The sequence below is a fragment of the Syngnathus typhle genome, linkage group LG10 (genome assembly GCF_033458585.1).
Source record: "Syngnathus typhle isolate RoL2023-S1 ecotype Sweden linkage group LG10, RoL_Styp_1.0, whole genome shotgun sequence".
NCBI classification, from domain to species: Eukaryota; Metazoa; Chordata; class Actinopteri; order Syngnathiformes; family Syngnathidae; genus Syngnathus; species Syngnathus typhle.
In genome coordinates, this window is record NC_083747.1 from 1,888,432 (window position 1) to 1,911,876 (window position 23,445).

At 44.4% G+C, this 23,445-nt stretch overlaps 4 protein-coding genes and 1 long non-coding RNA gene across 7 annotated transcripts; 4 read left to right on the forward strand and 1 right to left on the reverse strand.

Moving 5' to 3' along the window:
* The first annotated feature begins 2,895 nt into the window (after nt 1-2,895).
* Nucleotides 2,896-4,838, forward strand: LOC133160688 (uncharacterized). Its single transcript, XR_009715947.1, has 5 exons — nt 2,896-3,053; nt 3,206-3,285; nt 3,467-3,855; nt 3,958-4,076; nt 4,607-4,838. It is a non-coding gene; the product is annotated as an uncharacterized LOC133160688 (long non-coding RNA).
* Nucleotides 4,839-4,873: 35 nt separating this feature from the next.
* Nucleotides 4,874-8,565, forward strand: LOC133160578 (beta-2 adrenergic receptor). 2 transcript variants are annotated; one of them, XM_061288356.1, is made up of 2 exons: nt 4,874-6,118; nt 7,075-8,565. In XM_061288356.1, exon 2 carries the CDS (start codon nt 7,113-7,115, stop codon nt 8,145-8,147), a length of 1,035 nt encoding a protein of 344 aa, XP_061144340.1. In that variant the 5' UTR covers nt 4,874-6,118; nt 7,075-7,112; the 3' UTR covers nt 8,148-8,565. The 2 variants fall into 2 exon arrangements, with proteins under 2 accessions (XP_061144340.1, XP_061144341.1); XM_061288357.1 differs by having other exon boundaries at nt 4,893-4,970.
* A 779-nt stretch (nt 8,566-9,344) lies between these two features.
* Nucleotides 9,345-11,652, reverse strand: ndufaf6 (NADH:ubiquinone oxidoreductase complex assembly factor 6). Of its 2 annotated transcripts, none has more exons than XM_061288360.1 (8): nt 11,427-11,652; nt 11,069-11,291; nt 10,951-11,007; nt 10,778-10,880; nt 10,577-10,710; nt 10,415-10,511; nt 9,975-10,031; nt 9,345-9,608 (listed from the first exon to the last, which is right to left on the reverse strand). In XM_061288360.1, exons 1-8 carry the CDS (start codon nt 11,618-11,620, stop codon nt 9,562-9,564), a joined length of 912 nt encoding a protein of 303 aa, XP_061144344.1. In that variant the 5' UTR covers nt 11,621-11,652; the 3' UTR covers nt 9,345-9,561. The 2 variants fall into 2 exon arrangements, with proteins under 2 accessions (XP_061144344.1, XP_061144342.1); XM_061288358.1 differs by having other exon boundaries at nt 10,415-10,516.
* Nucleotides 11,653-11,923: 271 nt separating this feature from the next.
* Nucleotides 11,924-15,184, forward strand: nagpa (N-acetylglucosamine-1-phosphodiester alpha-N-acetylglucosaminidase). Its single transcript, XM_061288351.1, has 11 exons — nt 11,924-12,145; nt 12,637-12,851; nt 12,926-13,193; nt 13,268-13,407; nt 13,479-13,587; nt 13,654-13,782; nt 13,849-14,054; nt 14,117-14,164; nt 14,230-14,358; nt 14,459-14,507; nt 14,638-15,184. Exons 1-11 carry the CDS (start codon nt 12,057-12,059, stop codon nt 14,849-14,851), a joined length of 1,596 nt encoding a protein of 531 aa, XP_061144335.1. The 5' UTR covers nt 11,924-12,056; the 3' UTR covers nt 14,852-15,184.
* A 2,102-nt stretch (nt 15,185-17,286) lies between these two features.
* Nucleotides 17,287-23,422, forward strand: tp53inp1 (tumor protein p53 inducible nuclear protein 1). The gene is made up of 4 exons (XM_061288363.1): nt 17,287-17,514; nt 19,471-19,780; nt 20,468-20,942; nt 21,018-23,422. Exons 2-4 carry the CDS (start codon nt 19,648-19,650, stop codon nt 21,235-21,237), a joined length of 828 nt encoding a protein of 275 aa, XP_061144347.1. The 5' UTR covers nt 17,287-17,514; nt 19,471-19,647; the 3' UTR covers nt 21,238-23,422.
* The last annotated feature ends 23 nt before the right edge of the window (nt 23,423-23,445 follow it).

The window sequence follows — 23,445 nt, forward strand, 5'->3', positions numbered from 1 at the left end:
CTGATCATAAAAACACGAAACACAAGCCCTGTTTGGTCGACGCGAGAAGCGCCGTGCTAGCAAGGCGCGAATGGCCGTCACCGCTAAGGGATGAGAATAATTAGCGGGTCTGAAGGGACCTCGCGAGCAGCCTTCAGAAGGCCAGCCTTTCTGCAACTTTGGCGCCAAAGCAGTGTGGTCGGAAGATAACGCCGCGAGCAAACGCTGTCGCTTCTTACGGCCAAATTGGTTTAAACAGGAACAAAGGGACGGATTATTATTAGTATATTTTTTTTAACTTTATCATCGCCACTGTTGTAATTAATTTCTTTGACGGTACTTTTGCGTCTTTAGTCATGAGCCAGAGTCGCTTTTGGCCTTTGAAGCAGCTCGCCGCTAATGTCGTTAGTCGTTTGAATTTGGTTAAATAAACAACGATAAAGCGAGAGATCATCCTTCAAACCCATCAAAATTGTGAGCGGGCTGGAAATTCTTTGCTGTCGGCTCCAAACTTTTCAAAAGTTATTTCAACTCGTGCATAACTTTAGTGTGTTCGACTGATTCATGTTGGTTGAAGGCGTGTTTCAGCTTAACTTCTCTGTCCTAGCCGCAAGCATTAAAAAAAAAAAAAAAAAAATTTTATTCACGTCAAGTTGAAACGCAAAACAACAACCGAGTCGTCTGATTGGCCGACGCGCGTCCCGACACGTCTTTGGATTATCTCGGGGTCGGATCTCGTTGAAATCCAACCTGCTTTCTCACGACGCACAGGTCAATTCATTAGGCACACTGAGCAAATTCAATTCTGTTTGCCGGCCGTTAGTTAAGACTGTGGCTTAAAAGAGTTGCGTTGAGTTGGCGTTACCAGGGCAACCGCAACTTCCAGGTCATGTACGGCAGACAAAGTCCGACGGGCGCCTTGTAATCTGCAGCCATTTATACACACGCTGACATATTGGATTATGATTACACAAGAAGGGAAAAGGGAGCGGAGGACGCTTCAGATGATCGGGTAGATCATTGACGAGGGCCTCGCCCTGCGGTTAAATATTCAAATCGTGTGTGTACCTACACATTTTTACAAATATTTACCGTGTTTATTGCGGAGAAGCAAAGCTGTAAAATGACCACAGAGTTCCTCACAAGCACTATTTTTTTTTCCCTCCTCGCTTTTATAGGTAGCATTGAAAAGGATGAAGCTTTTTAAAAGCATTTCTCTGAGAAGGCTTTTAACAGCCATATGGGAAAGATGGTGATAAAACAAGTGAGCCTGTCATGATTCTTGACGTAGAATGTCGCGTTTAAGGAAGTGGAGCGACGGTGAGTCAATCTCGGGCTGCTTAATATTTCTTAACCATCAGACAAAAGGTAAAATGATGGTGCGTTTAAGTGAAGATGACGTCATGCATTAGGTTTTGATGACCATTTTCAAGCAAAAAATGATTCAATTTATCCATCTCACATTTAGACTAGACTTCATTTAATGGCATGAATTTCAAACTCGGTCATCGTGACCAATCCGAAAGTTTTGCCTTGCAACAAGGCTGTTTTGTTGACACCGGAATGGATTGCGTTACACTTGTTCAACAAAATCCTGGACTTTATTCTGTTAACAAACCCGATAAAGCTTTTCCAAGTTCTGCCCCGCTATGTTCCATGCTCATCCTAACTTTTCTTGAATTGGAGCTAATGGTGACTAATAGAAGCGATTGGAGAGGATGTGTTGAGCATAAAGCTCTTTGTAAGACGCATATTTGTGGATGCTAAGTAGCTTAGCAGACCCAGCCTGCGTGCCAGACTCCTTGGGGGAGGTCCAACTTTTTTTTTTATTTTATTCCGATGCAACTTGCTGAGCCGCAACTTCCCTTTTGAAACAGGAAGACGACTCAGCAGGAGTCTGGATCACACTTTCGCTCCTCTTCAAAACCATTTTCGTGTTGTTAAAACAATTAAGCACAGAATATTCTGGAGAGGAAATTGTTTGACGTTCCCAAATGAAGGTCAACTGGTTACCAATCAAACGGCAGGGCACTTGGAAACAATAGGCATGTTTCCAGCTATTGTCATAATTAATCAAATATAAATCAACATTGCAATGGAGTAGAAGGCAGCTTTCAAATAGAGAAGGCTGCAATTTGGGGCGGGGCTTAATTTCAGCCGGTTGTCAGGTTTGTTTGTTTAATTGTTTTTTTTTTGCACAAAAGAAATAACTTATATTGACAAGAAGCTTGGTTAGTACATGCAAACTCAAGAGAGAAATCCTAGATTCGAACCCCGAACCTCAGAAATATGATGCACACGTGCTAATCACTAAGTACCATATTGGCCTCAACTGAAAACTGAATTGGTGTTTGGCACCTGTAGGAACTGTAAAATCACACTTTACGCAAATCTGGACATTTAAACGGACATATTTGTTCAACAAATTTAAAACTTGCAGTTTGACACCCAACTTCGACCAACTGTTGCTACCGTTAGCCTAGCCTCACTGGCCAGCGCAGCTTCGACAGAAAGTTAGCTCTTCGCCTCGATTGCACTTTAGTGGACTTTTTATTTTTATTTTAACCTTTCGACCACAAACTGCAAGTAATTGATCCTTTTTTCCCCAGGAATGTTGTCGAGCTTGCACCGTTCACAGGGCGCTACTTGAGTTCCGTTAAGAGAAGTCAAAGCTAATCGGCTAAGCTAGTAAACATTACCGACACAACACCCAAGTAACTTTTTGACAGTACTTACCAGACTCTTTTTTTTTTTTTCTCCCTCTGTCTCGTTTTTACTCGATGACTATTTAAACGTGATGTGTGTGTCCGACGAAGCGGGTAGAACAACGGATCCCATCAAAAAGTGTCCGTTTAAAAGGAGCCGAGCAGCCGCAAACGCAACACCGCAAGCCGCCGCCTGCTTGGGAGATGAGGAGGGGGAAAACAACAACATGGCAGCGCAGCAACGCGGTGCCTTCAGGGACACTCGAGGGTCGGAAATCAGAACGCTTTTGATCAGGCGTGTTCAAGTGACACTTGAAGGTCGGAAAGTAGGGGGAAATTCACTTCACCTGATCTTGGGCGGAACATAATGTGAGTTGTGTGGGTTTTGAAGGTAAAAATAATTTCCAATTCGACTCTTGTCACATTTCTCCACCCACTCTTAACCATCCCAAATTCATTTATTTAAAATAGCCTTTTGTTTTCACTCATTTGTGTCTTTTTTCCCTTCACTTTTACTTTAGCTTCAACGTGTTGCCATGCAACTGAAATCTGCCGAAGGCCTTCAGATTTTCTGCCGTCGAAACAACACCAATTGAAATGGGTATGGGTAATTATAGTCATTTCATTATAGATTTATACCTTTCATATTGCTATATCTTAATATGTGCACCAAAAGATTAATTTGCAGCGGAAGAAGATGCCAGACCAGATTAAAAATGTATTTTTAGGGCACATTTTTCCCCAAAAAATACAATAAAATAAATAAATAAAATTCTATTCAGGTGAGGATGAGGCAGCATCTCCCATAATCCATCCCCCCCCCCTCCACTTGCCTGCTTTCTTGCTTGGACACACGCAGGTCCAAACAAAAATGACATCACTGCACACTCAAACGTGACTCAGAGGCCAGCCAGTGGACCGCGAGCTCGCCCCCACGCACACGCATACACCCATCTGTCCAATCCCCCCCCCCCCATCCCCAAGGCCGCCCAGGGACTCACCCAGCTGGGGTGATGATGATGAGAATGATGAAGGCCTGCAGACAACAAGCAAAGCATGTCATAGTCACAGTGAATTAACGCCACGCTCTTGGGTGGCGTGCGGGGATCGAACGGCGGCTCGTGCCACGCAAGCTGCTGTGTCATCATCACGTCAAGTGCACCCATATGAAGTATGTCCAATCACACATGAAACACATTGAACGACACCCGCAAAGTGCATTAAAGTGCCATTTGTGTTCTTCAAAGCGTTCTAATTTAGCGTGTTTTTGCAGAACTGCAGCGACTGGACACACACACACAGAATGGCGTAATCTCGTGTTTCCCTTGTGTGCGAGTAATCCTTAATCCCGGGAGTCACGGCGGGAACCCGACCAGTGAGCTGCCGAGTGAGGTAATGCAGATTAAAGTGTTGTGTCAGCAGCCGAAGATGAAAATTCAACTTTCACTTGGAAATCGACACACGCTCGTGTCCATGTCGATGACATCATCTTTCGCCTGTCCATTGTATGTTAGCGTTAAGTTAAATTTGCGTGAATATTTTGGTGTTTAAATACACAAATTCGAACACTCACACACAAATATATTCCCTTATTTTGATTTATGACTATTCTTGTATTATATTCCCCCCCCCCCCCAAAAAAAGAAAATAGGGGTTCATCTACAGATATGACCTATAAAATTACAATTTGACTGCACATGAGAGGATGTTAAAAACATCTTTTTGTGTTTTTCTTCCAGGTTTAAGATCATCTGTTTTAATCCAAATAAAATAAAAACACGAAATGTAAAACAGTCTTCTTTTCCACAATGTTATGCATGCTGATAATTCATTAACGCGTTTCCGTAATGGCTCTGGCGTTTTCGATGAATTCTTTCCATGCGCCAGAATAAACATCTTTATGCGTTTTAATGGACTTGCAGGACTGTCAACATAATGGAAAGTATGGACATTGGACGAGCGGTGGTGTGGTGGTGGTGGTGGAGGAAGGAAGGGGGGCTTCGCTGTCATCATCCTCACAGTCAGCCAATGGAGGGAGCAGGAAGAGAGAGACCCTTATAAAGCTGAGCGGACCATCGGCATCATCCTCCTCCTCCTGGTCCTTTTACAAAGATGCCACGATGGACGTGAGCTGATGAGTGGGCTTTCTTTCTTTTTTTGGGAGGGAGGGAGGGGGGAGTGGAGGGGAGCAGGAGCCGCCACGTGCGTGCATGGATGCGTGCAAGGCTGGAGTGGGGGGGCAAGATGTGTGAAGATTCGTGCGGCTTCCTCAAAGTGACACTCAAAGTAAGTCCCGCATCATTTCTCGGGTCTGTTTTGGGGGCTGTGAGGGGGTTGAAGCACACTTTGGTGATTGATTTGAAGAATTGCACTTTAGGACTACTTGCAAATCGGTTATGGTAATATATATTTGTTAATTTGCTTGGTAAAATAAAGAAATATATATATAATTAATTATTGTTTGTAAAGCTCTTGCAACCATGTCAACATGTCCTTGAGGAAGGTTTTCATTCCTCATTGCGCATGACGATGTGGAGGCAGCGTTAAAGTGCTTTGTGTACCTTGAAGGTAGAAAAGTGGCGTACGAGTAAAAGGCCATTTTTTATGAGACTTATAAAAAGAGAAAAATAATAGTCGGTAAATGTTGAGTAAAAAATGAAAAAAATGAATTGAATAAGTCATTTAAAACATATAGTTGTAATGTAAATTAATTCAAAATGATTCAGAATTAAATAGAAACTAACATGTTGAGTAAAAAAAAAAAAATGAATAAGTCATTTAAAACATAGAATGTATAGTTGTAATGTAAATTATATCAGACTGATTCAAAATGAAATAGAAACTAACATATTCATTTGAATACTTATCGAAACAAGGTCTGCTTACAAAAAAAAATAATCACACTGTTTTGATACCGGTAATTTGATAATACACAATTGGGTGTCATTGCAAACAGCCACTCGCAAGAGGGTGTGTACACATATGCAACCAGTTCCAATCGACTGTTATCGATCGATCAAAGGTTTCGAAATAATTCCACTTGGTCTCATTGTATATCTTGAGAACCCCAGGCATTTGGATAGGGGTGTGTAGACTTTTTCTGTGGCCTGTAAATAAAGCTAAAGTACATCTGTGCATGTAAACATAGTTTACATGGCATGCATCTATTTGCACTGGCACTCCGGGGAAGATGATTAGCTAGATATGAGCCAGCCTTCTGCATGAGCAGCCACATAAACTCAGGGACCGTGTGTGTGCGTGTGTGTGTGTGTGTGTGTGTGTGTGCGTGTGTGTGTGTATTTGGCCGCTGGTGAAAATGAATGTGAAACTGAGAGATAAGCAATGACAGTGTGGGTCCAGGAGGCGGTGGGAGGGTTGTCGTCTCATCGCGACACTTTGGAGCATCTACTGTAAACAAGAACGAGGTTATTATGGTATGTACAGTGACGGCGTGTCATCACATTGTACATGTGTAGAAAATGATACACGGGGGCCCGGGGTGTCAAAAGTGACAGAGCTTCAGGGGCTTTTTTTAAAAAAAAAAAATTTATGTTTGCGAGGATTAAAAGACGGCCCAGTTTGCTGGCTTGTGTTTACTACAACGGCTGTCCGCTTGGATTATGATGTCAGTGTCCATCCATCCATCGAGCCGGCCGGCCGGCCGGCCGGCTCGCTCCGGTCTCTCGTGAGCCAACAGAGCCGGCTTATTTACTCATGTAAAGTCACATGACGTGATTACAGATGGAGCCGAAATCTAGTTTTTCTTACATGGCATTTATTTATTTATTTATTTCCATTTTTTTTCTGCCTGATTTCTCTCAAAAATCTTCTTAAACTATTATTTTTTTTTTTACATGAAATGAATTGATTTATTATTAATTTATTTCCATCCAAGCATTTTTTTTCTGCCTGATTTCTCTCAAATATTGTCGAAACTCATCAATGTGTATTCTGCAAGTCATTCCACTTTACAGCCTGAAGTCTAAAATTTGATCTTCATTTGAAAAGCGATCCAAAATTCATTTCGAGTATTGGCCATAAAAAAGGAAGAGCCCAATCATTCCTGCTTACGTAAACCACTTTGTATTGAATATGATTCTTTTATGAATGGATTTCTCCTGGAACCAGCGATCCAAAGGCGGAGGCCGTTGCACTAAAGAACCATTATTTATTTTCTGTACTCATTCTTTTCCGCCTCTCAATGACCTTGTATGCATTTTGCTCGGAGCGCAAATGTTTACAGCGACGGAATAAATGAAAAAGAAAATCAGTTTAACTAACTTGTTGCCGTTGAAACCTTAGCGTGTTAACAAACGCTTGATTTTCCACGTCACATTCAAAGCTGAGTCGAGCTAGCAACTGCTAATCCTCAACCTTGTTTTCCTTTCAGGTGCTAAAGTGAGCGCCCGGCCCGGGATTGATTGCGCAATGATCGACCCCGTCGAGCCCAGCGTGCCGGACGGCGCGGAGGAAGCGCCGTGCACCGTGTGCTGCTGCACGCAGACCAACAAAATCCTCATGGTGGTCTTCATGGCGCTGCTGATCTTGGCCATCGTCTTTGGTAACCTTCTGACCTTGGCGGTGGTCTTGGGCACCAAGCGCTTCCGCACGCCGCAGGGTTACCTGAAGGCCTCGCTAGCCGCGGCCGACCTAGCGGTGGGCGTCTTCGTGGTGCCGCTATCCGTCTACGCCGAACTCCGACTCATGGCTGGCGATTCCGCGCCCGAGTGGACCGCGTCCAACTCCCGCTCCATGAGCGTCCACCCTTGCGCCGTGATGGGACCCATCTTCGCCGGCTGCACCTTGGTGTCCATCACCACCATCTTCTTAATGACCATCGAGCGGAGCATCGCCGTGCTGAGGCCGCTGCATAAGGACTCGGTGATCACTCGGAAACGGACCAGCATCCTTATCGCCTCGTCCTGGCTGGGGAGCTTCTTCCTCGCCGTGTCGCCGTTGCTCTTCAGCCGCGAGATCGTCCTGGAGTACAACACCTGCAGCCGCATGTGCAACTACGCCTTGGGAACCATCGGCGAGTTCCCGTCGCAGGCCTGGAACATCTTGTTGCTTTTCCCGGCTTTCGATTTCACCCTGCTGGGCGGGACGGTGGCCATCAACATCATCTCGCTGTCCAGCATCCGCCAGCACTCCAAGCGCAGGAAGCACCTAGCCGAGACGGAGTGCCAGAAAGCTAGCAAGCCCACCTTCTCCGACATCAAAGCGGCCAAGACCATCGGGACGCTGACGGTGGCCTTCACCGCTTCCTTCACCCCCATCGCCGTTTTTGTGGTAGGCAACGTTGTGGGCAACGAGTGGTGCAACTTCTCCTTCTTCGCCTTTTGGATTTTGGCCAGCAACAGCTGCTGCAACGTGATCATCTACAGCGTGCGCGATCACAAGTTCCGGCTGTGCGCGCAGAAGTTGCTCTTGAGAGACGCCAACAAGAGCTCGAGACGGACTTGAGTTTTCTTCTTCGTCTTTTTGGTCAAGTATGAATGTCAGTCAGGTGGACATCTTGACGAGATTCCAATTCAGACTTGGGATTTGTCGTTACGTTGTGGTTGATGATGGTCCGGGTTGGCTACTCCAACTTAAAGTTGTTAACGGGTCTGTGCAATCGGTTGTTTGGTAAAATTGTTAACAGAGTGTTGGTTAGTTGTTGGAATGGAAGATGAAACCTAAACTTAACCGTCTTTGTTGAGAGCCCTACTACCCCCTCCAACTTCAACCTACCACGTCTAACTCCCATTCCCCATCCTTCCTTGCTTCCTCCTTCCTTGCTAACCCCGAAGGAGGCTCGTCTTGTTCTCTGTGAAGCTGTGCGTGAAATGGTTTTGTCATCTGAGCTCAATAATAATAATAATAAAAAAAGCGTGTTACAGACCACTGGTCACTTTTCAAACTTGATAAAACCGAGAGAAATATTTGTTCGAGTCATTCTGAGCGAGTTTGGCCCAAACATGGCGCATCTCGCAAAAGCTTTTTATTTCAGCTTCACGCCATCAAGAACGTTAATGTTAGCATGAACAATAAAGGGTTCATGAAAAGACGAGTTGATTATTCACTGGCGGGAAATCCACTCAAGCCAGGTGGGCTGTATTGACGAGACGAGAGATGAATAGAAATGATGCGTCAAAAAGCTTTTAGGCAGCCGGTGCGACTTTTTGGACAACCAAATGCTAGCGGCAGAAACAAATTAATGTCTTTTAGGACTAATGAGCTCTGGTCTCAGCTTTCGCCCTCAGATCAAACATGTGGGGCCCTTTTTCATCTTACTGGCTGCTGGGCTGCTTTTTGCAAGCTGTAAAAAAAAAAAAAAAAAAAAATCCTTCATTCCCTTGTGAGATGTGGCACTTTTTTTTTACATGTTACTTAAATCATGAAAGATTAACGTCGTGAAGGATGCACGGCAACACGTGCGTGGCGAGCGTTATGTAAGGGAGCGTGACAGCCAATGGGAAGGCGCCTTTCTTTTTAAAGTATAAAAGTCCAAATCATGTTTGTCTATGCGGTTTTTTTTGCAGAACCATGTGGATATACAAAGTCTACACACCCCTGCTCAAATGCCACATTTCCCTAACACCAATACATGAGACCAAGATCAAAACTGTTGGAGTTGCACAAGTGTCCACACCCTCTGAGTTCAAGTATAATCAGCCATTTTCTCACTTTTATTTTTTTTATTTTCTAGAAGAAGCTGTAAATGTCCATTTCTTTAGGTCTACTTTTTGCTTTTTGTGTGTGTTTTCTGCTCAGAAGTCTCTTGGAAGAAAAAAAAAAAGCCTTTGAGGGCCTTCAGTAGGTTTTCTTCCAGGAACGCAGGTAAAGCTGGATGGCGAGTAGGGGGTTTCTTTTCTGCAGGCTCGGATGGAAGATGTCAAAGTCCGCCTTCCTCACCCTCTGCAGGAAGTCCTCCAGCACCACCTGGAACACCAGAGCAACAGGTAAAACTACCCGACCAATCGCGGCGCTCGGTGATGGAATTATCTTTTTAGTTGCATTTTATTGACAACGTAAATGTTTTGTAGTCTGGGATCTTTTTTTTGATGCTTGGGATGGCAGTCGCTCAGGCCTGCAATTATCCCCAATTAATTTTTTTTGTAGGTTGAGAGGGGACGCCGAGCTAGTTTCCTAACGTAGCCATGCAAAAAAAATAACCACGATCATATGCTCGTTGCAAGCCAAGCGGGTAAGGCTCAAAACACATATATTTGAAGTTGGCTAAGCAACCCCACTGACAACAGAGCCAGGAGCGCTCATGAGCCTATGAGTTGCCGTGAGAGGACTTACCATGTGGAGGAAAGCCGGCGTCGCAGCTGCCGGGACGCTGGGGCGGAACGAACGTGCCTGGAGGGGGGGTAGACAAAAGCAAAAAATAAAACACAAGTGGCTGTATGTGTGCGTGTGATTGCAGAAGCTGAAACAGCATGCGGCCGTTAAAGTGACCTTCACACTTAGTGACCTTCACACTGACGCTCTACTGCTAATTAATGAAGAATGTTCGTGGCGCCAACGCGACTTGGGAACATGCTTGCTCTAAAGTAGATATATAATTAATTAATAATAATAATATAGTCAAGCCACTGCATATTTGTTATTTTTACAAATTGTTCAATTCCCTGTGGAACTGATTCTTGTAAATAAACCTTGTTTGTTTTGTCTGCTGTAATGTCCCGGGTGGCCACAGGAGGGCGCCAGATTAACTACAAGTTTGTCATTTGTGTACTGACGTGTTCCAGATGAACGTGAGCCTGACTGGCGACGTCGTACACCACGTCCCGGATGTTCTGCTCCCGGCTGCCGCGGATAAAGTCCTCCTGCGAAGCCCTGTGCTGCAAAGAGACAAAGATCAAACTCCTGGCGTGGAGAAGTATAGGAGCCAAGAAGCTTACCAAAATGCAGATGTCCACGGGCAAGTAAACTCTGCGGCGGACGCTGTGATGAGGGGTGGCCCTCAAACACGTCACGATGCCGTGAGCCTTGCCCACGTGACTGGCCGCGTGATCTGCGTGGACGTCCTTAATACCTGCCGCAAGGGACATTTGCAAAAATGATGTCTTTTTTTTTTTAATGTTCTTGTAAGACCTTCTCACCTAGAGACTCAAGCAGCAGGTACAAGAGTGAAGACTGCGTGTTCTCGGCGTAGGACTCCAGCTCCTGAAGGTTGCGGTAGCCTCTGTCATCCAGATCCTTTTCCTGAAACGAAGATTCGTTCCAATCCATCCCGTTTGTCCCAAAAAATATGTCACGGTCTAAGTCGCTTTACTCTTTCTGCTATCATCCTTGTCAGCCATCTTTTGGTCAGGTTATGCTTCTTCACGGCCTGCACAAAAAAATATTTTTTTAAAACAGAAGGATAGCCGATAAATTCTTTTCCTAGTTACCTTCCACAGCTCCATGCTGACCGGCTGCTTTGGTGGTTTGTCTCTGTAGATTTCTTCGATCGTCGTCTTCCAGAACTCCATTCGCATCAGACCGAGAGACTTCTGAGAGACCGAGTCCTTCACCTGGGCTAGTTCTACATTGAAGGCTCGCAAAGCCAAGGCGGAGCGTCGTGCCGCTTCTGGTAGCAGGAGGGAGCACACAAAGCCCTCGTAGTCCCTGGACCTGTTAAAAAGATGATTTCAGATCGATCCATAGAATTCCGTTACAGTAGCAGGTATCAATGATGGGTTCCTCCAGAATTGGGAGATGATTCAACTCCAACCTTGACTGGTTATCCAAGCAGAGAACGGAACCCACCTGACCAATTCTAAGCAGAACTTCTCATTGTGCTGAACTTCCGCAGTAGCGCTTGCCGCGGCTCGAACACTCCGAATTTCCGCCGCCCGCCGAGCGCACGCGCCGACCGGGGACGTGTTGCGCTGAACGGTGAAGAACAGCGAAGGTTTCACGCACGACACTGCGTGATTTATACAACTGATGCTCGCTGCCATGTTTTTACCCTTCAACTTCCTACTTTTTCTTCTTCTCTGGATGTTTTTGGTGGATGGTGGACACCACCATGAGCTCGATACCGCCATCTATGGCGAGATTGCGTAACGGCATGCGTATAACGAAAATCATGTTGAGAGACAATGGTCACCGTCAAACCTGTTGTACCTACCTTGACCACCAGGTGTCACTATAATGTAAAAATGAATTTTTGTTCTACCCCGTATTATTTTGTTGGCACCATACACATGCTTTTATTTTGTAACTCGTTTCGCGGAAACAATACCTTTATTTTGAAAGGCACAACCGTTATTGAGGAAGTTGACTTTTATGTCTACTTTGTAAGTAAGTGTACGCTACAAAAAAAAGTGGCAATGCGGCGTGACATGAGGGAGAAAAGTCACTTGACACTTCTTTAATCAATAAGAGGAGCTCCTCATGGCACCCAGACAAATATCTGTAAGGCTTTTGAGGCTGTTTTTATGTCTTTGTTGCCGGCTGTGGACAAGCCGAAGTCCCGGTGACGGGTGAGTGTGTGGAGCAAACGACCGGGGATGCTAATTAGTTAGCTGCAGCATATGGAAACTTTTACTCTGTTTCTCTCCAAATAACAACTTTGATATAAACTAATACTGTCCTTTAGAGTACTTTAAAAAATTAATATTCACTGACTTTAAGTGTTTTTTAATTTCTCGACAGTCACCCACTTCCTCATTGTTATAATCCGTTACATTTGGTCGACAGCTCCTCTGTGTATAATTTTAACAATTTAGTTTCTATACATTTGCACTATATCTACGTCATATTTGATGACTATGCAAAATATTTGATGAAAAAAACACCCTCTGTTTATACCATATTTACATTTTTAATATCCAATCACGTGACCCTAACTTCTGCATTTCCACGTAAAAATAATTGAAAATCACTCGGCAAATATCTAAAACGATATTTCATTCATTTCCACTTAAATGGAAGGACTGAAAACATTTCTCGCTACCTTGCCTTCCCTCTTCAGAGTGTGGGCGTTGGATGACACCCCAGTGGCCCACATGAGCATCCCGCAGCCCAACCCGGACGGCCTGGGTCCTCACCACTCACGCTTCAGTGACTGTCAGGCCAACGTGCACGGCAATCTCACACACGAGAACATTGGTGCCAGCAACCACAGCGGTCTACCGGTAGCCGAGTCCAGGCTGGTCGCGTACGAACTGCCTGGCCGTGTTGGGACCGGTAAGCATCACATTATTAGCGTTATCTTTTTTTTTAAACTTTATTTATTGTTGTGGTTTGTTTTTTTGCTTCAGCCCATTTTACTGTCGTCCACGACCCACTGAGGACCCTGTCGGTGCTGGAGCCAGGTGGGCCGGGAGGTTGCGCCAATTACACTTTGTCTACGGTGGAAGCCACGTCCCGGGCCCCTGGCTGTCTGTACGCCCAGAACGGCGGCTTCTTCGACACACATACAGGCCAGTGTCTGGGCAACGTGGTGAGTGACGGTAGGATGGTGCAGGACAGCGGCGGCGTGCAGAACGCCCAGTTTGGCATGAGGAGGGACGGCACCCTGGTGTTTGGGTAAGAGATGGAAAATTCATCAAATTGTAATTAATATTTTTTTTTCACTCGATATTGGGCTTCTCTGTGTGTAGGTATCTGTCCGAGGACGAGGTTTTGGATGAATCCAATCCCTTTGTTCAGTTGGTGAGCGGAGTCATCTGGCTGCTGAGGAATGGCGAGGTGTACGTTAATTCCAGTCTGAAGGCTGAATGCAAGGGGACGCAGGAGACCGGTACTGACGTCCTCGTGCTTCGACGGTGGTCATAGCGTTGCGTCATGAATAACCCGGAAGCGTTTTGGCAGGCTCCTTGCAGTATTTCACCGACGTTATTTCGGCCAGGACGGCCTTGGGTCACGACGCCGAGGGCAGGGTTGTCTTGGTGCAGGTAGACGGACAGACGGGAGAAAGGGGGTGAGAGATTTGGAAGAAAAAAAAAAGAACTCCACATATCTTATCTTTATGACAATGTCTTGACAGAATGAACCTTTGGGAGATGGCTGACTTTCTCAAAGAAAATGGAGTCATCAACGCTATCAATACGGATGGCGGCGGCTCGTCCACCTTTGTGTCCAATGGCATCTTGGCCAGCTACCCGTCCGACAAATGGTAGATTCCGCCTCGTAAACAGAAATCACCTCTCGCTGCAGACTGAAACGATTCCCCCACCCTCAGCAAGGCAAACACAAGGTGGCGCTGCGCTCGGGCAGTCTCCACCGTCCTGTGCGTCCACCCGCGACGTTGCCGGCCGGCGGACTGCGGCGGACACGGCGTATGCGAGGACGGAGTTTGTCGCTGCCAGGAAGGCTGGCGGGGCGCCGGCTGCGAGTCGGCGGTGTGTCAACCGCCATTTTGCCGTCCCCACGGGGTCTGCACCGCCGGTAAGCATTGCGGACCACCTCACCTTTTAGCTCAGATGCTTCATTTCCCATTCATGTCGCAGGCGCTTGCGTCTGCCACGCCGGATGGAGAGGCAAGAACTGCAGTCAAGGTACGTAGCTAGCAAGAGGCGCTAACACAAACTCAGATGTGTCAATGAAATATTTTTTTCCTCAGAATGTTTGGCAGGTTCCTATGGCAACGGCTGCAATCTGACTTGCATCTGCATGAACGGCGGCTCGTGCCATCACGTCCACGGAGGCTGCAGCTGCGTGCCGGGATTCTCCGGAGCAACCTGCGAAGAAGGTACGCGAGATGGAGCGCCAGCCACAGAAAAGCTGAAGCCAGACACGAGCTCAGTACCGAATATCTCAGAAGTGCGTATTGAGTGGAGTTATCTTTTCAGGTGGACGCTCAAGGGACAAAGAGCAGGAGCGAGAAACTTATCTGACAGAGTAAGTTGCAACTTTCGATTTTGTTTTTAGGAAGTCATTATGACTTTTCATATATTGGCACCTTTTTCATCAAGCAACTTTTTGCAGAGAGAAAACAAATCCTGAAAATGTATTTTTTATTTTATTTCAGGGCAACCTGGTTGGCGCTCACGATCATCTTGAGCATTCTGCTGTTGCTCAACCTGCTGGCTGTGGTGGCCCTGCTGCGCAGGCCCTCACGGGTGAGCGGCACGCGTGCCAACTACCCCTACCTGCCGCTGACCACCTTCGACGAAGAGGTTTCCAACGGCCGTACGGCTGACAAATGTGATCGGGATTGCTCAAACTCACTGGAAATAATCTAGGCCATGAAGAAGAGACGCTTGACTTTCAAAACACTGGAAAAGGTGAGTTCCACAAAGTCTTGTCACACTTGACAGACATTCCACACACACATATTTTTTTAATTATAACTTAAAGTATGATACTTTATTTGAATTTTTATTTTTGGAGATTGTGGTCATTCTCAGGGATAAATTCTGCTGCCAGTCAACTGGAATCGCAGTCCAAATCATTTCGATAGAATATTCAGATATCAATGAAGAATGTATAGAATTATTGGAAATTTATATTTATAGTGCTATATCAATATTTGATGAGACTATCCAATAAATGAATAAAGAAAAGACTCATTTTTCTGTCTGGTGTGTTGTCAATTTCTGTTGGCTTGCGAAAAAGCCTTTAGGATGTAATTCCCTTGTCGACCTGGTAGAGGGCGACAAAGACTCACGAACAGCAAACACTGCTGTGTTTTTCCCTTGTTTGTTTTTTCATATGTTAAATGTGTTTTCAAGTCTGAATAATTTGGATGTATAAATAAAATTAGAAAATTAAGAAAACAAAGGAATTGATCAATTGAGAGAAAATAAAATAAATCGATATAAAATACAATATGCCAAAAACATAAATCCCCCAAAACACTGAAAACCTAATATTTTGTAATTAATACGTGGTATTAAAATATTTTTAAAACCAAATTTTACATGACTTGTTGCATTGTTGTTGCCGAGAAAAGAAGTTGACTTTGTGACTTGAAGGACTTTGCCACTGTTTTGAACTCAATCAATCTGATGCAATACTGTGCAGGAAGAGTGTGTGATTTGCTCCCCTGGGTGTGTGCACATATTTGTGGCCCAACACTCCACCCAAGGAAACAACATGTAAATATGTCATGACAATTACATGGAATTGTGTGAAGAAATCAAAAAGAAAGTCAAGGCAAAAGCTCAGAGGTCAGTGTGTCTCATTCGCATTCCCCTCAACGTGTTGACGGTAAAGTGCGGGAAGGGCATGACCCTGTCGGCGCTCCCGTCATGCATGAGGTCACCACAGCAGAAAAAAAGAAAATATCCTGTCTATATTTGAACGCACAAAAAAATTAAGGTTATTTAAACATTACAAAATTAACCTTTTTAAATAATTAAACATCAGGACATACATTAACACATAGAAAATGCACCAGCGATTATTTAACTAATGAAATTTTAAAAAATCTTTAAAAAAAAAAGAGTAAAATAAGAAGTACAACATGAAATGAACAACTGCAGTGAATAATCACTCAAAAGAAAGACTCAATGAAATGTGAGATTCTTGGGAACACAACATGACACATTGCATCATGACACCAGTTGCTTTTTCCATACTGTACATCGTGTCCCATTTCCCAATAGAGCAGAAAAAAAATAGTCGGGTATTGACCTGTGCGTGGACCCAAGTGCAGTTGTGCAACTCGCAGGAAAACACGCTTACGTAAAGACAAGCCCACCCAACTCCACATATGGAGGAGGCTCTTTATTATTGTTTTGCTGGAACACTGACACACTGAATGAGGTGGGAACATTTTGTCCACCCCCATTCCTTGAAACTAAATTCTGCTTTCACAAAGTGGAGACAATGTTTAAATGTTTAAAAAGAGGTTAGAATGATTAAAGATTAACCCCGTTGGAACATTTTGGAAGGTTCTCGTAGGGTTGATGTCATGCAGAAGCCATCAAGGACGTTCTTATCAGTGTTGTGATGTCCTCAAATGGACAGGTAAGACCTGCTTGTGCTCAAATGGAAAAACGGCAGGCCAGACAAGCAGGTCTTATCTCATGTGCGTGTTTGTCCAATCTTAATCTATGGTTTTGTTTTGGTCCGGTTGATTTGAATCAAGCAAGGAACGATTCATATGTTTGGTTGAGGAATTCAGCCACTTAGAAAATAAGATAGCACCAACTCAATTTTTCATTTCTCTTCATCTTAAATTTCTTAATCTTTTTTTGCTGAAAAAAAAAGTACTTAATTGAGGGAAAATGATTAATTTAAGTTTTGTTCCTCAAAGAAGACTTGTGTTTTTTAAAAAAATACTTGTATATTGGTTAAAATCCATCTTTATTGCCTTCAACTTTTTTTTCCCTCAAAATTAAAACCAACCAAAAATGTGACTTACAAAATGCTCATTTTATTTTAATTCTGAAAAGGGTCATATGTACAAAATAAACGTCATTGAAACATCGTAAAACTACAATAACAAAAACACTGAATCCAGATTGCGTTTACAAACGTTACAAAACACAACCGGAACCGGATATGAACCGACTTGCATAACAATGCAACGTTCGGGGGCTCATGAGAGCGTTGCCCAGTCTTGTCCTTCAGAGAACACGGTCACGTGTGTTAGTGACACTCGCTCCCGCGCCCCACGATTGGCCGAGACGCGGGCGTTGGCTCCGCCTTGCCTGACGTCACGCCGATCAGCTGTTGAGGAGGCCTAAGCGCACACAACAATAACAAAAGGAGCAGTCGGGGGAAACCAAGAAGATACAACAGCCGATGTTAAATTCCTAACCTTACGCCTTTTTTTTTCTACTTTATTTCTTCTACGAAGAAATCGTGGAGTTTTTCGTTTTTAGAAAAAGACACACATCTACCTCGCGATCAAGAAGGAATTTTCGCTTTTTTATTGACGTCGTCGGCTGAGCTGCAGGTGGGTTCTTTGTTTTCTCCCCGCACGCAGAATTCATCATTCTGCAGAATAAATCCAGATTTTTTTTTTCTTAAATGCATCTTCACTTAGATCGGACTGTTTGTTGCTCTTTTCTGATCATTGATGGCATCATATAAATGTTGTACGTTTTGTTCCACTCGGCATATTTTCTTCATGATGCTTTTAAGTCCTTGCGTGTTTGTAACTGCGTATTTTCTCCAGTGCATTCGATTGTGTGTTGTTGTTACACCGTAATAACATTGTGTTTACGTGGTTTGATCGTGACCAAAGTCGTGTCGAATAACAAATCCCCTACCCCCACCCCACTTCTTCTTTTCCACGCCCGGCTGCTAACGAGCTAAACCGTCTTAGACAAACAGGCTTCTCTAAGACTATCACTTAAAGGCCTAAAATGGCAGCCGATAAATCGACTAATCGATCTTCGTGAAAACTCAACTAAAAGCGTCTTTTTATTTGGTTGATTTCAAAATTTACAAGGTAGTTTGGCTATAAGTACCCATCTTTTCCAACGGAATCAGTTGGTGTATGTATGTAACTATTAATCAACTTTTATATTTTGCTAAATTTACTTTGTCTTGAAACCAGCAAATACTAACAAATCCACACTTGTAACTACTTGTTAGGATTATTTTCATCTGACATCTGACATTTAACTTGTTGATTCGGTATTTGTTTACTTGTTCTGAGTTGTTGACAGGAGATTATCTGATTTTTATTTTGCTCTCCTACGATGGTGTGTTGGACAGTCGTTTTTTTCCCCTTGTCCAAACATGTTTATGATGTTTAAAGTTCGACGACTTTTCCAGAAAAAAAAAGCCACTTATTACCTCAAATTGAAATGTACGAGTGTGAAAAGAGACGCAAACGCAGCACAACCGCAGTGAACCGCGTGACGTGTTCAGGTGCTGCGAGCAAATCAGACATTTGAAAACTTACGACTGCCATGCATCCAATCAAAGCAAGTTTGGATTAAAATTCAGTAAAGAATTGTGTGAGTGGCGCTCCTCTACCTTTAAGAACAAAGGCCCACGAAATGTAAAGATTCTGACGAACAACAATCACAACCATGCGCCGTTTTCGATTCGAGTAAACAAAGAACGTTCGGGCAACGAGCAAACTCAAGTCACGACACGCGTTTTCGCACGTTAAACACGTTTGAACGAGGCTCCATCCGTTATAGAAACTCAAGAAGTAGAAACTTAGACGCCGGGACAGAAGTTAGACGGCATTGTGAGTATTAGCGCCATCAAAACATCTCGAGTATGGCGATGTACGAGCTACGGTCGCGGTTTTGAAAGCGTCACAGCTTTGGCAAGTCACGGGTAGTTTAGATACCGCCAAATAAATCCGACATTTGAGTGTCTGGATAGGTCCAACTGGCTAAAATACTAGCAAGGCAGAAATAAGCGTTGTCATGACTTTAAATAAAGCAACGAAGAGTCCCTGTGGCGCTGAATGACTATGCGCTTTGTCCTCCAGCTTTGACCAACTGTGATGATGTTGGTGCGTGTCCTATTTACCGCTGTTGAATGGAACCCTTTTTTTTTTTTTTTTTTTGTTCGTTCAACAGCTGAAACCGTCGCAGCTGCGGACTGCGTAATCCTTCCAATTTACAACACAAAAGAACCACAACATGTGTTCGTTTCGTATGTTAAACGTTGCAAACGCATGTGCGATGATTGGAAACTCGGGAGATGGAGAGCATATTACAATACATATCATAATTAAATTAAACTTTTTTTTTTTCCCGTAACGCAAGCTTAATAAGGTAGAGTGCCATAGATTAATGGGAATGAACATCACTGTTCAGTTACAAATAATAATGCTACTCAAAATTTGCACGTATATTATAAAAAAACAATAAAGAGTGATTGATCAGAAATATCTGTGATGTCATGAACTGACATGCTAAAATGGATCTCCCGTGTCTTTCAGGTCTCTGAGTCAGTCCCCCCGCCCCGCATCTATTATACCATGTGTGGCCCCCTGGCTCTCCGATGAGTTGCGACCACCTGATGCACTTTAGCGCCCCGGCCGAGCGCCTGCCCGCCCGTAGCTGATGACCGAAGCGCCTCTCGGCCCTTCCCCGAAGCGCGCCCACGCCCCAGCAGGATGTTCCAGAGGTTCGCCAGCGCCTTGTTCGGCGACGACGTCGCCGCGCCCGAGCCAACCCGCCGCCTTCGCCACGATAAGCAGCCCGAGGAGGAGGAGGAGGAGGAAGACTGGATTCTGGTCAACTTTCTGGGTGAGCCTCACCTTTGATGTGCTCAAACTTGTCCGACTGATTTTGGTAAACTTCTTTAATTCAACTCAATGAGCAATCGCAAATGCAAGTTATAGCAAGACGGTGGATATTTTTCGTTGGGGTCGTGTACCTAATGAAGTGTCCTGTGACTTACCACCAAAAAAGGAAGTCAACAAACAGCGAGCCGGTTTGTTTGCAATGTTCTTGCATCTATTCCTCTCTGCTCACGTGTTTGGATGCTATGCTATCAGGCAGAAAAAGAAAAAAATCCGGAAGGAAAAGTCGCTCGATTGCAATATTTGACTTATCGTTCCTTAAAGAGAAAAAAAATTATAGACGGGTTATTTTTAGTGGCCGGGCCAGCTGAGAGCTTAACTTCCTGTCTGGGTGAGTCATGAGAAGCTGCAGCGAGTGTGTGTGTGTTGGCCTCCACATTTGGCTTCCTTTCGGGCTTCAAATATAATGTCAGCGTGTGTTTGTAGAGCTGTTGTTGGTGAGCCTGTGGTCAGGTTGGGTCACGGGATGTTTGGCTGCTAAACCATCAGGCAACACTGTCACAGCGCCTCCTGCTGTTACATATGAAACACTACACCTTTATCCATTGGCACAAATGTTTTTTTTTTGGCCCGTCTTCATTTACCTTGAGTGAGACTGATATTTGTAAAAATATTGTTCTTGTGTCATCAGCCGATAGCTGTTCAAGCCAGCGTGGCGGCGACAGCCTATCCGCTTCCACCGTTGGCCGGGGCGAGGAGGAAGACGACGAGGACCTGGTGATGATCCCGTCCCCCATGGCCAGCCCTCCCGTCCGCTACGCCTCCTGCACCTCCCTCAACTCCACGGCCGACACCGACCCGGACGGCGGCGGCGAAGACGACGAGGGGGAGGAAGACGAGGACGGCGACTTCCTGCGTCTGGACGCCTCGTCCTTGGAGGAGAGCTGGTTCGTCACCCCGCCGCCGTGTTTCACCGGCCGCGGGGTCCAGTCCGTCCTGGTGGAGACCAGTCCTCTGGAGAACCTGCTGATTGAACACCCAAGCATGTCGGTCTACGCCCACCACAGCCCCCCCAGGCTCAACCAGAACCCCATGCAGCGCTCTCTGGACCTGACCGCCGCCCCCAAGGAGAAAGGCAGGCGCGCTCTGGACGCTTCACGTCACAGGTTGGTAATTCGGGGATCGGTTTGAAGAGTTTAGGGTGGAGAATTTAGCGCTAATATCGTTATGTTGTCTCGCAGGCCAGACGTGTCATCGGTCCAGCGCCGCGCAGGCTCGCATCAGTCGGCATGCTACGCGGCGGCGCTGTCCACCCGCGCCGGCCTGTTCCCGCAGCGCCCGGGCCTGGCCGGCCAGTCGCTCTTGTCCCGCAACGCGCTGCGCCGCCTCAACCTGCTGCACCCGCCCAAGGCCGGCCCCACCCACCTGCACCAGCCCAGCCAGCGCCACCTCAACTTCTGAGGGCGCCGCCTTCGCCTCGCCGTCACGCAACAAGCACCAGCAGCTCGTCCCGAGACGATATGTTTGTCTTCTCCTTCCTTCGTGGACTCTTCTTCCTCACGTGTAGAATCAGCAGCGCTGTAGGTCACTTTACTCGGAGGGCGGACTCACTTTATCCATGATGACATCATCACCCGACAACCTGTCACAATACTTGAACGTCACAGTTGGGTTCCAGTTACCGGATTTGGGGCAAGAAAGGTCTTTGTGATTTGCCGACGCTGTTATCTCCACCATTCAAACTCCGAATGTTAGCTTGTCGCTAAACAACGTAGCATATTAATTGTGGTGTGGACGGCCGACGCGGCGACACAGATTACGAAAAGCGGCCCCGACATTGTTACGTGGTGCCAGTCGTCAAAATGTTTTACGTGCAAAGCTCAGATGGGAACCGGGTCCCCCGCTCGAAGGTGTTGATCGTCCCTTCAGCTCGAGTGTAAATAGAGAACCGAACCGATTGTTTTCATCATCCCAAAAAAAAAAAAAGTCACTCCATTGCACCGAAAGGGGAAAATTCACGTGTTGTCCTGCCTCTGACTTTTTTCCCGTCATTTTCACCATCAACGTAACAGAGGAAGAGGAAAAAAAAGTTTAAAAAAAAATGGGGTAGATATCACTAAGCTTGCCTTGTTTTCACTGTAGCTTTACATTGAATAGAAACGTAAGAAAAATGTATTTAAAAAGAAAAAAAAGTCCAAAATATTATTTTTTTTCTGAAAAAAAAACATTTAAAAACAGATTACATATCAGTATGGGAAAGTTTGTGTGCGCGTGTGTGTATTTGCGTCTGGTAGAGTTGTTGTTAGTAAGCGAAAACGGAGAAAATGGAAAAGAAAAATGTTATTTTTTCGATTTTTTTTTTTTTATTGTTCTTAAATGAGTCTGCAGTCCAATTCTCAGGGTCACAACCAATCACTTTTTACTCGGAAATGCAGATTTACTTGATGGCTGATGATTTTTTTATTTTTTTTTCTTGTGAGATATTTAGTGTTGGTCCCTGGACTGTTGATTGCGACATCTTTTTATGTTCATGCTGTAGATACACTTTGTAAAACTAAACCAAAAAAATAGGTAGCGAGGATCTGTAATCTTTTAAGTATGATATTAAGATGATGTTTTGTTGTGTGACGTTTAACATGATGAGGATGAATAATAATAATAATCCACATTTACGTTATGGTAAAAAAAAATTACTCACTTTGTTCATGGACTAAACGGTATATCTTGTATTTTTACTTTTAAATCATTTTAGTGGATGTTATGAAAGAAGCGGGCAGAAATTCCTTACCATGTACTCGTGTTATTATATTTAGGATGATTACTTAACTTAAAAAAAAAAGAAGTAACAGGCACATTTGAGAAATGATTACAATCAGGACTTCTGTGTCATTTTAAAGCACCAACGAATGAAACCTGGGGAAGTTTCTCTGGTGCCGTTGAAACTTTTTCATCATAGCTTGAATGTCACAAATCATGTTTTTTTTACAATATCTGTGACACAAGGGATCACAGGATATTTCGATTGGTGTGTCTTGAAAGCAAACAGGGATTTGTTGTGTTTATTTTTTGCTAATGTTCAATGCCTTGAAAAATTGCGCATCACGTGCCTTCCAGGTTGAGGTGTTCTTAGGACAATGCATCAATGAAGAACTTGGACTCTTGTTTTTCTGTCTTTTATGTTTTGGAACATTCTACAAGAAAACATAAGACCCAAATGGATGTCAACTATGCACCACATTCTTTCACGCGCCCTTTTTCTTTTTCTTGCAAGCAGACAGAATCATGTAGCAAAACTTCCAGTTTTTTTTTTATTCTCAAGAGTGAAGAATATTATGTGGCATTTGCATTTGTATTTTTCTTTTTTTCACCAAGTGTTACACGTTTTTCTCCTTGTGTAGTTTACTGGAATAATACCGCACTTTGCCAAAAGAAAAAAAAACCCCAGAAAAATTAACTTGGTGTAGGATTTGTAGGGTTAACGTTTTTTCTTTTATTTATCGACATATTTCCTCTGTATTTTGTATATGTACGACTGTTCACTTTTCTTGGAACTCTGATGTTATCTGGGGGTCGTCTGTTTTCAAACTGTAATAGTTCCAATGTTTGATCGTTTAGAAGTTGCGAAATAAATGTTTTCATACTCACACGTTCAGTTGTGGAAGTCTTCGT

Excerpts from the sequence above, each read along its gene's own strand:
- LOC133160578 (XM_061288356.1), top strand. The coding sequence starts at position 7,113 with ATGATCGACCCCGTCGAGCCCAGCGTGCCGGACGGCGCGGAGGAAGCG.
- ndufaf6 (XM_061288358.1), bottom strand. The coding sequence starts at position 11,620 with ATGGCAGCGAGCATCAGTTGTATAAATCACGCAGTGTCGTGCGTGAAA. Across the intron at positions 11,008-11,068 it reads TCAGCATGGAGCTGTGGAAG|GCCGTGAAGAAGCATAACCT; the intron begins GTAACTAGGAAA and ends TTTTTTGTGCAG. Across the intron at positions 10,711-10,777 it reads CCTGCTGCTTGAGTCTCTAG|GTATTAAGGACGTCCACGCA; the intron begins GTGAGAAGGTCT and ends CCCTTGCGGCAG.
- nagpa (XM_061288351.1), top strand. The coding sequence starts at position 12,057 with ATGGCACCCAGACAAATATCTGTAAGGCTTTTGAGGCTGTTTTTATGT. Across the intron at positions 13,194-13,267 it reads GACGGCACCCTGGTGTTTGG|GTATCTGTCCGAGGACGAGG; the intron begins GTAAGAGATGGA and ends CTCTGTGTGTAG. Across the intron at positions 13,408-13,478 it reads CAAGGGGACGCAGGAGACCG|GCTCCTTGCAGTATTTCACC; the intron begins GTACTGACGTCC and ends GCGTTTTGGCAG.
- tp53inp1 (XM_061288363.1), top strand. The coding sequence starts at position 19,648 with ATGTTCCAGAGGTTCGCCAGCGCCTTGTTCGGCGACGACGTCGCCGCG. Across the intron at positions 19,781-20,467 it reads GATTCTGGTCAACTTTCTGG|CCGATAGCTGTTCAAGCCAG; the intron begins GTGAGCCTCACC and ends TTGTGTCATCAG. Across the intron at positions 20,943-21,017 it reads CTGGACGCTTCACGTCACAG|GCCAGACGTGTCATCGGTCC; the intron begins GTTGGTAATTCG and ends GTTGTCTCGCAG.